The following is a 13,033-nucleotide window of genomic DNA, read 5'->3' on the forward strand; positions in this document are numbered from 1 at the left end:
TTTTACATATATATATATATTTTTTGTTGTTGTTGTTGCGGACTCGACAGTTTGGATTCGAATTGTTGTACAATGCTATTTTTGCCAACACTGTAGTTTTTTGAAAAGCTTATAATACACAATTAAAACATAATTTAACCGACTCATCACTTCATTATGGAGATCTTGCGATTAAGGTGTAACATTCACTCCGCCTACTACAACGGGTTGCAAACTGGGCTACATTCAGGCTCAGTCAGACGCTAGCTGATCGTACAGCATATTGTTGTTGGCTAGCTTGCTAGCTAGCAATTAATCGGAAACTATTGTAGCTAGAGCTTGAGCTAGCTTAGCTAAGTTAGCCAGCTAGCCACAACAGCCAAAGTAGAAGAACAATTTGCTAGTATTTATAACTAGCACACCTGTTTATCCGGTGAGCTAATGAATTATTCATGTGGGACAGGTGGCTTGTAAACGCAGTGATACAGTACTGTACTGTAGTGAAAGTTATCTGTCTATCTTAGTTAGGCTGTGTACTGTACAGTACTGTGCTAAGTTAAGTAGGGATCTCTCACGTTTGTTTGTTGCACGGGCGGGGACAAGTCAGGTCTGTTGCGACTTCCAAAACTTAACGGTAGGTTGGTAGCTAGGTAGTTGAGTAGATTGATATGTGTGTAATGGAAAGGCATCGTCCAGAAATATGAATATGATGTTGTCTAAGCTTAGTTACCGTGGCTAGCAATAAAAACCAAGCGTTACTGTTGGGAATGAGAAACAGCCAGCTAACTACTAAAGATAGCCTCGCAAATACTAGTACACAGTACTAGTTACTCTACAAGTCGTTGTAATTAATTAGCTAAATACTTTACAGTTTGCTAGCCAGCTACAAACAATGCTTTCGTTCTCTGTACTACAAACACAGGTAGTAGGCTACAGGTACAGGTCTACTTCAGGTACAGTACAGTAGCTAGAGCTAATATAATAACACACAGTAATCACTTGGACATGCGTTAGTTAGAAACAGACCTGTGTGTATACTGTATTAGGTTCCAGTTGTCAGATGTTCAAATTTCACAGTGTTACGCTAGGAATGATGAAAACCCCAAGGCCTTAGTGTAAGTGGCTTTGGCGTTGTTTTTAAGGTCATCCCAAAATTATTATTTTGATTAAAGCTTAATTTGGATCAGGTCACGTAAACACAAACTATGTGGATGCATTAGTTAACTTGTATAAGACAATTAAATTGTTGTAGTGTTTGATAAAATTTCGTCCAGTTTCGCAATTATTTCAATTCTCTTACATTGTGCTAGCACTAGTAGAGACTGGGTGTGCTACCTGCCAGAGCTGTTTATCACACCACCTGGGTTATTAGTAAATGGCTCAAGGAGGAATGTGTTTGCTCATAAACACCAGCTCAGAGTCAGAGCCTCTTTGTTTACTGTAGCCATGGTAGCAATCAGTTAGCCCAGAGGGACTGTTTATTCTGTAAACAAACCTTCAGTAATTCAGTTAAAATTGTAAAAGCACTGCGACCAAGCTCTGTAGAAAATATTGTCATTTGATCTGCAACACATGGCTATCGAGATCAATGTAAGAGCATTTTGCATCGCTGTATTGATTAGTTTTTTTGATGGATTTCTTAACACTAGGAAAATGTAGGCCTCAGTAAAAAATACTCAGCAATCCTAGTTTGTTTTCTTTTCCAACTGCTGAAGGATGTTGTTGGTCTGTTCCTCAGGTCAGCAAGTCCAGATGCATGAGTCTGGGTCAGATCAGACCACTAACAGCAGTCCAGTCAATCAGACGGAGAATGGGACCAGTGAGAATGATAATTGGATGAGCAGGCAAACTCTATCTCAACAGGAATCTGGGGCTGATTGCCCTCAGCAACACCAGGTTATCACCCTTACACTGTCACGATGCTTCAACCGGTTTGCAAAATATTACATTTTAATAGAAACAATTGATTAGGCTGTGTTAATGGACGAGAGTCTGATTAGTTTTATGTCATCGTTTTTCTAACAGGTTATGTAATTTACACCCAAAAATATAACAAGCTGTTACTTAAACTTCTCATGCAGGCCACCTTTCTCTTCCTTAAAACACCCGTGGTGTGTCTGTGCAATGCTCTTGTTTTTCTTGTGATGGAGAGAACACAAAGCTGGGGGGGGGGGGGGGTGTAGCTAGCTAGCTGCCTCAGTGGGGGAGGGGTCCAGCTAGAGGAGGAATGAGTCTGATTGGTTGGATTTGTTTATGCATACAGCACAACAACACAAGTAGGCTACACTGTCAGATTGCTAGGCAGTGCGACACTGTTCACAGATCTCTCGACTAGCCAGACCTCGCCTTTATTTTGCAGACAACCTCTATAAATGGACATTATCAGGTTTGTCACAATAATGGTTATGAAGCCTAATGTTTTAATGGAAATTATTGTATTAATTTGTTGAATTTTGTTATTTTTATGTTTGTGACAGCAGTTGTTGGTTTGAATATAATAACCATAATTATTAGATAGCTTCAGATGACACTGCATGCTTTTAAAAAATCATGTTTTTGTTTCTCTTAGTCATAATATATAAGGAGGCAGAAATGGCGGTTGTTGATAATTTAGATTTATTTTAAAACACATAATTTCTTTGATTACCGGTACAGTCTTTTTTATATTGTCTTGGCATACACATCCTCTTTTTCCTAAAACATGTGTTTAGGCTACTTCATGTATGTGGGTTCTTGTCGACAATAACAACAACAAGTGATGTTTAGACTTGTCTGCTGTCATGGTAACAGGGATTAGCTTTTTGTGTGTTGGTGTTCATAACAAAAATACAGAAACCAGCAGCTAGAACTGAAGGATGATTTCATTTCATTTGTGTAGACTATATTGTATAGTCCACTGTGTTTCTTCAAAATCTGTGTTTCGGTTTATCTTCATCAGCATTTATGGTGGTGTGTGAAATAGGCCAATAGCACAGTGAGAAGCCTTATCTAAAAAGCTTAGGAAGTAGTAAATGATTGTCCCTCATAAATTACATTGTGGCGTGGCTCTGTTGTAAACCGTCAATTATGATTGATGGTTGTTTTTCTTCTTAGCATTTTCAGATTCAATGACACACAATTTTTCTTGATATGAGTTATAACACTGGAGGCTTTATTGGAGCAGCCCCTCCTGTACTAGTGCTTAGAAAAGACAAACTAACAAGGCAATCCACTATTTTTGTTAGCTTTAAGCCTCTGTAACTTCTGCCAGCAGTTTGTTTACCCCATCCAAAACAGACCAGCCTTGAGAGGGAACTGTTTGTGTCTGGTTAAAGCTTAATTAAAATGCAATCCGGAGTTCTATTTTTGCAAACATGCCCAGTATCCCAGCTTATACATTATTTATATATCTATGTGACTTTGATTATTCTGTTTAAGTTCACTGTAAACATCCCCAGAGCTGGAAGTGTTTGACAGACAGGGAGATGGAGGGGCTAGTGCTTGGTGCCCAGTGGTGAATGTTTGTGCATTTCTGTGCAATTCCTTGTAAGGCATAATGTTTCCACTGTAGTTGTTTGACTGCAAGAGATTTCAACAAGAACCCCAGTTCTGTCATCAGAAGTTGAACTCTATACTGCAGCTGTGTAGTACAATGCTTCTTGGGACTAATGTCCACCTGTGTTCCAGTTCCCAGTGTCAGTGTCGATGATGACCCCTCCAGTCGAGTCTCTCCAGCAGCAGATCCTCCAGCAGCAGCTCCTCAGCCCTCAGCAGCTCCAGATCCTGCTTCAGCAGCAGAAAGCACTCATGTTACACCAGGTAGGAATGATACCAGCAAAAAAGAACAGCAGTCTGACTACATTAAAAAAGCCTCATTAGAATGGTCTTTGGTCAGATTTTCTATGTTGATACCTTTTATATGGAATTAAGATCATTCTTTTTTTTTGCAGCAGCAAATCCAAGAGCTCTTTAAGAAACAGCAGGACCAAGTCAATGTCCAGCTTCTAGAACAGAAGCACTCTGGGACCTCCAGTCAAGAGGTAAACTGCACTGGCATCCAGGGAAGCCACACTGGTACACTGGCTTATAGGAGACACACTGGCTTATAGGAGAACTGAGCTACTGTAGGTCTTTGTACATGTCCAGAAATGTCTGTGTGTTTGTGCTCTCCTCCCCCACAGCAGCTGGCAGCCCAGCAGGTTGTTCTCCAGCAGCAGCTCCTCCAGGTCCAGCAGCAGCACCTGCTCAGTCTGCAGAGGCAGGGCCTGTTGTCCGTCCTGCCCATCAGCCCCTCCACAACCCAGGGTACATCATGCTTACTATCTATCTCCTTTAGTCCAGGTTTGGTTTCTGCCTCACCTTCTACTGCCATTTTATCAGCGATAGGACTGACTGGTAAAACCTACTGCCTGCATCTGTGATTGCAGGGTGTGAAAATGGCACCAAGTCGTCTTCTGATGGAGAGATATCCTCCCTTCAGAAGAGTCAGCCTCACAGCCAGCAGTCCACCACTAATGGACATCATGGGTTGAACACCCTAAAAAATATTGACAGGTGTGTTCTGTTTTCATAGCTGATCTTTGTGGCTAGAACTTTCTGTGTCAAATTATGGAATATCATTCACATTCTCTTGTTGAACTGACTCTCGCTGTGTGTGGGCATTATGCTTGGTTGCTTGTCTACAGCTCTCTGGAAGAATTTGCCCAGAACACACATCCTCTCTATGGACATGGCATGTGTAAATGGCCAGGCTGTGAAACTGTCTCTGGAGACTTTCAGGCATTTCTTAAGTAAGTTGCAAATGTTAAGTAAGGCCTGCAAACTGTAACAACACTGCCCTGTAACTATACTGCCCTCTTGTGTTCTCTTATCCATTAGCAAGTGTTTGGACAGCAGATAACATTTGAAAACCATCACCTTGTGTTCCATTCTCTGTAACGTTTGTCCCCAGACACCTTAACAGTGAGCATACACTGGATGACAAGAGCACCGCACAGTGTCGTGTCCAGATGCAGGTTGTCCAACAGCTGGAATTGCAGGTAAACCTGGATACAATGTTTTTAGCCAATTTACACCTTTTGTGTAGGTAAAGTTTTCTTTCACAATTGATGTTGTTCTCCGTTCTGCAGTTAAAAAAAGACAAAGAGCGACTACAGGCAATGATGGCTCACCTGAAGTCCACTGAACCAAAACCAGCTGTGCAACCAGTAAGTCTGTGGACTTGTTATGGCCTCCATAGCTTGGCTTTTAGTAAATAACAGCCTACTGCATTCCTCTGGGTTGAGGATTCCTTGAAGGAAGTTCAACTTCATTAATCTATGATTCTTTGTGCACAGTAAAGTGATCGCCAAACTACAAACGTTATCCTGTTCCTGTTTTTACTGTTCCAGGTGAATATTGTGCCCAGTGTGTCCTTCCCCCAAGCCACATTTCCTATAGTCCCTCCTCTCATGAGCTTGTCTCAGAGTGCCACCACACCCTCCACACCCCTCACACCGCTGTCAGAGTCGTCTTTGGTCACCCCCAACAGCCCTTTTGGCGGTAGCCCGGGATGCAGACGATACTCAGACAAGCACAGCAAGCCTATAAGTCAAGGTGAGTTGGCAACCAACAAATGTTTGTTGTTTCCTGCAGAGGAAAAGCAACAACATTGCTCATCAGTCGTCATGGGTAAAACAATGAGGTTTGATCTCCTACAGATATTGTTCCAAATAAAGAGTTCTACCTTCGCACTGAGGTTAGACCTCCATATACATACGCTTCGCTCATAAGACAGGTAAAGGAACCTCCATTAATTTCCTTGTCATTTTATCTAAACTTTTGACTTTTTGTAAATATCAGAGATACTTCAGTATGCTTTACTGGTTGTTTTTCTCTCGTTTCCCAGGCAATATTTGAGTCACCGCACAAACAGCTAACACTAAATGAAATCTATAATTGGTTCACACGGACCTTTGCATACTTCAGACGCAATGCAGCTACTTGGAAGGTTAGCTTATTATTATAATATTTTAAAATAATGGATAATGAATGAACTATTGAATATTCTTAACATGAACCCCTGTAGTTGACATGACCTATTCTGTTTTTACTGCCCCAATCCTGCAGAATGCTGTGAGACACAATCTCAGCCTCCACAAGTGTTTTGTACGTCTAGAGAACGTGAAGGGAGCTGTTTGGACCGTTGATGAAATTGAGTTTCATAGGAGACGGCCTCAGAAATCAACTGGCAGTGGGTAGGCGGAATATAACAGAGCTCTCCAGCCTAGCCTATCCATCTTCAGACTTCTTTTCGACACCTCAGACAGTACATATGGCTTGTTAGTGCTGATTAGTATCAGTGTGTTTGCGTCAGACATTAATGTGTATGTATTTGTTACTGTAGGTCTTCCTCCCTGAAGAACATTCACAACTCTGCATCTACTGCTCAGGTAAGTGAAAATGATCTGTGCATTCCCTGCTCCTTCATCTCCAGCCAAACAGTTACCATTGGTAAACTTGATTTAACCTACCTAATGGGAAAAAGAGATTTCAATTGAGTGCGTATTATAATACTAACAAACTGTGTTCTGTTCAGGCTCCAGCTCATCTGTACGACCCTGCCTCTATGGGATGCATCCCTCTCAGTGCCTTGTCCCTGGTGCTGAAGGAGGAGATGAAAGAGGCTCTCTGCTACGGAGCTGGATCCCAGGGTGACAGCAGTGCAGAACACTCTCCTCTGCAAGCCACGTGAGTCTCCCATCTCATGTCGTCGGAGCCTATGAGAGATACTCTTTTCATTTGACTGCAGTTGTTTCTTTTTTGTCTGATTTTGTCGTCCATCTGTCTCTAACCAGTGTCAAAGCCGAGCAGGAAGAGGAAGAGATCTGTGAGAGCTTTCCGCCTGAATCTCCTGACAGTACAGATGAGCACAGTCCCAGCCCGGGAGTGGACCACGGTGAAGAGGACCACGGTGAAGAAGCTGGCAGTCCAGGGAAACAAAGACTACAGCTGGACCACGTGCCTTCTCTCTGACCAACATCTCCACAGCAAAACTTCCACTCTGACAGCTAGAATATATTAAGCCTAATGGCCCACTAAACTACAACACAACACATTTCCCCTTGAGAAAAGACTTTATCACAGTTTAAGGATTTTTGTTGTTTCAGTGTAGTATGTAATATCAGAAGACAGTAGCGCATGACACAATAAAGAAACAATGTTGTCCTACGCAGCGATGGTAAGCTTTATGTTACAGCCTCAACTAATATATATATTTGTGGTATTTCGAATGTAGGAAACATTTAGTAGAATAACCAAAGTAAAGGGAATATTCATGATCGGCACCTTGTGTTGTCTGATATCCCTTTAAACTATTCACACTATGCTGCATCTCGAGTAGCAGACAGGATTTTTTCCATGTGTGATGAAACTAATGACTGAATAAATGTACATGGTTAATTTACAAACAAAAATATATACACTGCCAGCAAATAAGATTGATGTGTATTTATTAAAGCTGAATCACAAAAAGACAACTTAACCTATCTGGTGAGATGGCATTATTTATGTACTATTTGTTTCCTTTCACTACCCCAAACATTGTTTAATGTGGGATTTTTGAATTTGTAACCTCCTTTAACATTTTATAAGACACATTATCATGATTGTATGCCTATCTCAATGAATAAAACACGAGGATAAATATGTAGGCTTTTTGTGATGACTAAGAGTGACAAATGTCATCCATTATCCACCCAGTGTATAGGAGCAGACTGACACAGACTGACATGACTGTTATCAGTGTGATATAAGCCTCACTTCTGTGGGTCAGTGGTAAAGAGGCTGTAATGGATGGAGTGTAGAATCAAACGACCAGATCTGTCAAAACAACTATCTACGCTGTATTCTACGGTATCCCCAACTGTAGACCATTCCTATTAAATAAACCAGGCAGAATAGTATGGGTCAACATACTCCAGATGTCAGTGTATTGTGACGTGTGGATAGGATGTATTGACTAGTCGTTATTGAAGTAGTTAGCGGTCTAGCGGTCAGATAAGTCAAGATAAGATACTGCCTTATTAGTCCCCAGGCTGGAAAATGGGGGTGTGACAGCAGCAGAGAGACAAGTGAAAAGTAGAGATAAAATGTAACAATGTAAACATAATAAAAATTAATGTTCTTCAAGTTAAAAAGTGTCAGGGTGGAAGTATAGAATCCAGTCAACAATAAAATGTGTAGTTCAGCATAGACCCATCTATTGTGCATATTGTTTATTCTCTAAATACATTCTTTGTGGATTGCATCATTACTATAAAAATGTTGTTTGTCACCATCTGTCACCCTATTGGTCAGGATCCATGTGGGGGTGTGTTCATGTTAGCAGCAGTTGTCTATGAACATCTGGGCTTCAAACAAGATATCGTTTTCTAGTGTTGGATGCTTGTGCCTCTATGGACTGATACATCTTTACAGTTATCAGATGTCAACACAATCAAAAACCACTCCAGAGGAATCGGATTATTTCAATGCCAGGAATGATAAGAGCCCTTTGATTGAAGGTAAGTTATTTCAATAGTCACGCTATTGTGTGCTAGAAAGCTTGTTTTATTGAGGCAGGTCTATGAGTGATGCATACAGGGCAATGAGGAGTTTATTTTATTTATCAAATCAAATTTATTTATATAGCCCTTTTTACACGCAAGTATGTCACAGAAGGCTTCACATACGCCCATAGAACTGCCCCTCAACCAACCTAAACCATCAAGGATCTTTATTTTGTCTGATAAGTGATCACCGATACCCATACGGATGCATAAATATACCAACAGATACAAAATACATTCAAAATTGACACATTTCACTGATGTACCTCTGTGCTTTGAAGAGCGTGTACGTATGTATGTTGATGTGCAATGGAGGAAACAGGATCTCAGTAGAAGGAGACAATCGATAAACACTTCTCATTAAACCTACAGGGGTCATTTTGCCTCCATTAAAGCCCTGTACTTCAGTCCTCGCCTCTCTGACATAAGTGTTTTAAAAATGTTATGTTGGGAGATAGTAATGACATGGCTGATTACTTTGAAATAATAATGATGGTGGCTAATGATGGATAGTGTTTTAGTCACCATGAATTAGATGAATTGCTTGGGTACACTTAAACTTTAGCTAGTGTGCTTTGGAAGTCAGAAGTTGTCTGTGTTTGTTTCTGAAGGGGACATAACTCCTCTGGTCCAACCCAGAGTGAAGAGCAAGGTTGTTGTCAGTGGAGTGTGCCGCCTGAGCACCATATCAGAACAGGATGCAGACAAGTTGGACACAGATCTCCATTACCAGGTTCCCCTGGGAGGCAATGGATGGGATGAATCCAGTTTTTCCCTGTGTTCTGACAAGTACAACATCAGCAGTGGCCTCTTCTCCTTGGATTCCCACCAGCCTGACTCAGGAGGTACTGTGTCTCCTCTCACCATCTTAATTGCAATATTGTGTCTCTTATATATCTGTTATCAATGTATTTCATGTATTGAAGTTTAATGCAAACTCATATTGTTTTGGTTCCCATATCCAACACTTGAATCTCCAAAGATATACGCATCATGCATTTTCTTTGTTCATTTTCCCAGATGACTGTGCAGCTATATTGCTGGAGTGCCTCTACTGTCGCTTCTGTGACTTGTTGGCCATGCTGCCAGACACTTGTGAGAGGGCCGTGGGCCGCTGTTTCCCCTCCCTCAAGTACAGGAAGGCTGCCAGTGAGCAGGAGAAAGGAGGAGATTGCTGCAGCTGCAGCCTGAAGCTGGATTGTGGCTGCTGCAGTGCTTGTCAGGAAACCTCTGAGCTCCTGGAGCTGGCCATGGAGATCTCTGAAGTCTGCTTTCGCTGAGTTTGTTGTGTGCTATTATTGTATTTTCTTGTATCATTACGTTTTAACGGTAGTTATGGGATAGTATGTAGTATCCAGAGCACTTAAAATCCTCAATTGTATTTCTTACTGATGTGATTAAATTATCATAAAACAACTTATACTGAGTGTGAATTGTCATCTTTATTACACCATTTTTTATTATTGGATAAAACTATGCTCAGATTTGAAGAGCCCGAGCATCTGAAAACTATATTTGGCTCCTCTCTCAACTTGTGTTACCATCAGTCAAGCATCAAGACTCTCTCAAACCTTTCCATGATTCTTGTCTTTATTCTTGTTGTGAAGTTATTTGAAGGTCCAGGCCTGTTAAACTAATTTCTCAAGAAAGTACGGACAGCATACACTCCATCAACAAAATTTGATATGGCTGCTGTGTATCCAGGAATAGAGTTCAGTTTACAGCAAGTGGATGGGACATGGACTCGACAAGTGGGACAGTGTGAGAAGGTGGGCCGGGTTTCAGCTTCAAAAATGTAAGTAGACAGTTTATATTATGTATATTAGTTGAACAGTTGGAGATATCATACACTGTGTAACATCCCATTGATAATATCATGACAAAAAGGTGTTTTTTAATTTCTAACCTGTTTACACCAAAAACTACTGGTTTACTGAACATATTATTTTAGATTATCAATTTATGAGTTAAGATTTTGTACAAAAGCATTGAAGACTAAAATAAAAATATATTTTTCATGAAATTATGTAAATAGTTAACATGAGTGACAAGCAGTTGCATGGGTTATATTTGTGTCTTGAATAGGGCAGTGTGGAATGTCTTTCTATTTTCGTCCCAGCTGTCATTTGAGTTGTCCACTGGTCATAGTTGAGCAATAAAAAAACTGTAAACCCATTCTGCAGGCCTTCTTTAAGTAATAATTCAAGTGGATCAAAATATATCCTTTACTGCATCCTTGCCTATACATATACAGTTTCTATTGAACAAAATAACATTATTCTCTGTTGTGTTATCTCTCCAATGGATCCTCAGCTTTGAGAGCAAGTCAGAACACGGACACACCTGGACAGTGGTCAGCCCTATTGTGTTCACCTACAGGGTTATCCAGTGTCACAACCTTCTGGATGTGGGGAATGACACCCTGTTATGGGGTCATATAGGTGACCAAGAGGAACTCAAGGCAATCAGGAAAAACTCCCAGCCTATAAGACGCTTTGTTGCCATTGATGAGACTGTCAATCAGCTTTATGGCTTGCAGATCACCCAATACTTTGAGGCCAAAAAAGTTGTTTTCAGAATACTCTCTCTGCCAACCACGGAGGAGAATAAATCTATGGAGCTGGTGACCAAGGTCCTGGAGGAGGTCCACAGGTTTGGGATTGACAGACGCTCTGAGCCTATCATAGCCATTGGTGGAGGGGTGTGCTTGGACGTGGTTGGTTTAGCAGCGTCTCTGTACCGCAGACGGACGCCCTACATTCGCATACCGACCACTCTGCTTGCTTACATTGACGCCAGTGTAGGGGCAAAAACCGGAGTGAACTTTGCCAATGGAAAGAACAAGATTGGGAGTTACATCCCTCCTATTGCCACATTTTTAGATCGTTCATTCATCCAAACAATTCCACGCCGCCAGATCTCTAATGGGATGGCAGAAATGTTAAAGGTACACATCACTGCCTGAACATGCATGTGACAAGAGTAGAGTGTAGAGGACTAAAGCAGTATATGCATGATGTTATTTTCCTAAAATGACCTAAATGTGATGATTGCCAAACATAATCCTGAAACAATCGATAGAGTGAGTGGCTTTCCAGAAACACCACCTAGCATCTAGGTCAGTGTTTCCCAACCTTTTTTCAGTCATGGCACCCTTAGAAAAGTGTCTACATTTTGTGGCACCCCCCACCCTGAGCTGAGTGTGCCCACTAATGTCAGTCAACTCATCCAGCTGCAAGGAAAATTCGTTGAAGGACTTTTACATGGTACCCCTGCTCTCATCAGATGGCACCCCAGGGTGCCCCGGTTGGGAAACACTAATCTAGGTAATGGTACATGCAACCTTTCTAGGCTCTGCATTTACAGCAACCTAAAACCTACTCTCAGACAACTCACATCAAGATATAATTGCTATGTGTAACTGCTGTGTAAAGGCCTAACTGCTAGATCCTGTGTGACACAGATGGCCCTGATGAAACATCATGGTCTGTTTGAGATCCTGGAGAAGGAGGGCAGAAAGCTGCTGGACTCAAGGTTCCAGTCCTCTGATAGGACCAGCCTTGACGACCACGAGGATGATGCCTCTGTATCCACACGTATTGCCATAGAAACAATGCTGGAGGAGCTGGCACCCAACCTGTGGGAGGATGACTTGGACAGGCTGGTGGATTTTGGTCACCTGATCAGTCCAGAGTTGGAGATGGTGAAGTCAATAACTAATGTCTTAGGAGTGTGTTGAAGGAAACACCACACCTAGGATATGTTCATGCTTTTACAAATGTATAAGAAAAGTATATCTACGCAACTGACACTAGTTGACACTATCTGTCCTGTTTTGCAGAAGGTGTTGCCTGCATTGCTCCATGGGGAGGCTGTGAACATTGACATGTCCCTCATGGTGTACATAGCCCACCAGAGGGGGCTGCTGACAGTGGAAGAGAAGGCCAGAATAACTCAGTGTATGCTGGGCCTGGAGTTGCCTGTGTGGCACCGGGAATGTAGTCTGGCCCTGGTGCAGAGGGCTCTGGGGAACCGCCTGAAGCATTCCGCTGGCTCTCTGAGGATGCCCCTACCCACAGGGCTGGGGTGTGCAGGTCTGAACAGGAACACCTTTCAGTGGCAGACAACACAGTCCAATCAAACAGAATGTTATACCTGTTTCTGGTTTGCTGTTTCAGTTGACACAGACATTTGAATTATTTTTGTTTTCTTGTATGAACAGAAATCTTCCACGATATCAGCGATGATGTCTTGTGCCAGGCTTTCCAGAGATGGAGTGATGAACTTGGTATTAGACAAAAAACATAAACACCAATAGTGCTGGTTAGGAGTTCCAAAGAGATGACCACACTAGGAGATGATAACTGAAAGGTTAAGATTAGTTTGCAGTGTTAATGTTGTGTGCACTGGTCTATTGAATTATTACATAAAGCAAATCAAACTCTTCCATTCTGATATAAACTAGTGATTTTATCCATATTCACTCA

General features: G+C 41.6%; 3 protein-coding genes across 13 annotated transcripts; all 3 read left to right on the top strand.

Annotated features, from left to right (window-relative positions):
• Window positions 1-134: 134 nt before the first annotated feature.
• LOC146252126 (forkhead box protein P1-like) lies at window positions 135-7,644 on the top strand. 10 transcript variants are annotated; one of them, XM_084681241.1, is made up of 16 exons: window positions 135-412; window positions 1,718-1,875; window positions 3,646-3,777; window positions 3,909-3,998; window positions 4,140-4,263; window positions 4,386-4,512; window positions 4,644-4,748; window positions 4,910-4,997; window positions 5,088-5,165; window positions 5,349-5,553; window positions 5,658-5,734; window positions 5,846-5,947; window positions 6,067-6,194; window positions 6,344-6,389; window positions 6,536-6,687; window positions 6,795-7,644. In XM_084681241.1, exons 2-16 carry the CDS (start codon window positions 1,732-1,734, stop codon window positions 6,970-6,972), a joined length of 1,776 nt encoding a protein of 591 aa, XP_084537367.1. In that variant the 5' UTR covers window positions 135-412; window positions 1,718-1,731; the 3' UTR covers window positions 6,973-7,644. The 10 variants fall into 10 exon arrangements, with proteins under 10 accessions (XP_084537367.1, XP_084537366.1, XP_084537361.1 ...); XM_084681240.1 differs by lacking the exon at window positions 135-412 and adding an exon at window positions 449-613; XM_084681235.1 differs by lacking the exon at window positions 135-412 and adding an exon at window positions 629-932.
• Window positions 7,645-8,367: 723 nt separating this feature from the next.
• On the top strand, window positions 8,368-9,966 carry LOC146252127 (myoD family inhibitor domain-containing protein-like). Its single transcript, XM_084680660.1, has 3 exons — window positions 8,368-8,501; window positions 9,158-9,391; window positions 9,567-9,966. The coding sequence occupies exons 1-3, from the start codon at window positions 8,423-8,425 to the stop codon at window positions 9,824-9,826; spliced, it is 573 nt and encodes a 190-aa protein (XP_084536786.1). The 5' UTR covers window positions 8,368-8,422; the 3' UTR covers window positions 9,827-9,966.
• A 148-nt stretch (window positions 9,967-10,114) lies between these two features.
• LOC146252128 (uncharacterized) lies at window positions 10,115-12,995 on the top strand. 2 transcript variants are annotated; one of them, XM_084680663.1, is made up of 5 exons: window positions 10,115-10,341; window positions 10,860-11,493; window positions 12,010-12,276; window positions 12,388-12,640; window positions 12,769-12,995. In XM_084680663.1, the coding sequence occupies exons 1-5, from the start codon at window positions 10,232-10,234 to the stop codon at window positions 12,852-12,854; spliced, it is 1,350 nt and encodes a 449-aa protein (XP_084536789.1). In that variant the 5' UTR covers window positions 10,115-10,231; the 3' UTR covers window positions 12,855-12,995. The 2 variants fall into 2 exon arrangements, with proteins under 2 accessions (XP_084536789.1, XP_084536790.1); XM_084680664.1 differs by having other exon boundaries at window positions 10,122-10,341; window positions 12,010-12,249.
• Window positions 12,996-13,033: the final 38 nt, after the last annotated feature.

Source organism: Hypomesus nipponensis, chromosome 18 (genome assembly GCF_054491055.1).
Source record: "Hypomesus nipponensis isolate SF chromosome 18, ASM5449105v1, whole genome shotgun sequence".
Classification (NCBI taxonomy): Eukaryota; Metazoa; Chordata; class Actinopteri; order Osmeriformes; family Osmeridae; genus Hypomesus; species Hypomesus nipponensis.

Excerpts from the sequence above, each read along its gene's own strand:
- LOC146252126 (XM_084681235.1), top strand. The coding sequence starts at position 872 with ATGCTTTCGTTCTCTGTACTACAAACACAGGTAGTAGGCTACAGGTAC. Across the intron at positions 3,778-3,908 it reads AAGCACTCATGTTACACCAG|CAGCAAATCCAAGAGCTCTT; the intron begins GTAGGAATGATA and ends TTTTTTTTGCAG. Across the intron at positions 4,513-4,643 it reads ACCCTAAAAAATATTGACAG|CTCTCTGGAAGAATTTGCCC; the intron begins GTGTGTTCTGTT and ends GCTTGTCTACAG.
- LOC146252127 (XM_084680660.1), top strand. The coding sequence starts at position 8,423 with ATGTCAACACAATCAAAAACCACTCCAGAGGAATCGGATTATTTCAAT. Across the intron at positions 8,502-9,157 it reads TAAGAGCCCTTTGATTGAAG|GGGACATAACTCCTCTGGTC; the intron begins GTAAGTTATTTC and ends TTGTTTCTGAAG. Across the intron at positions 9,392-9,566 it reads CCACCAGCCTGACTCAGGAG|ATGACTGTGCAGCTATATTG; the intron begins GTACTGTGTCTC and ends TCATTTTCCCAG.
- LOC146252128 (XM_084680663.1), top strand. The coding sequence starts at position 10,232 with ATGGCTGCTGTGTATCCAGGAATAGAGTTCAGTTTACAGCAAGTGGAT. Across the intron at positions 10,342-10,859 it reads CGGGTTTCAGCTTCAAAAAT|CTTTGAGAGCAAGTCAGAAC; the intron begins GTAAGTAGACAG and ends ATGGATCCTCAG. Across the intron at positions 11,494-12,009 it reads GGATGGCAGAAATGTTAAAG|ATGGCCCTGATGAAACATCA; the intron begins GTACACATCACT and ends TGTGTGACACAG.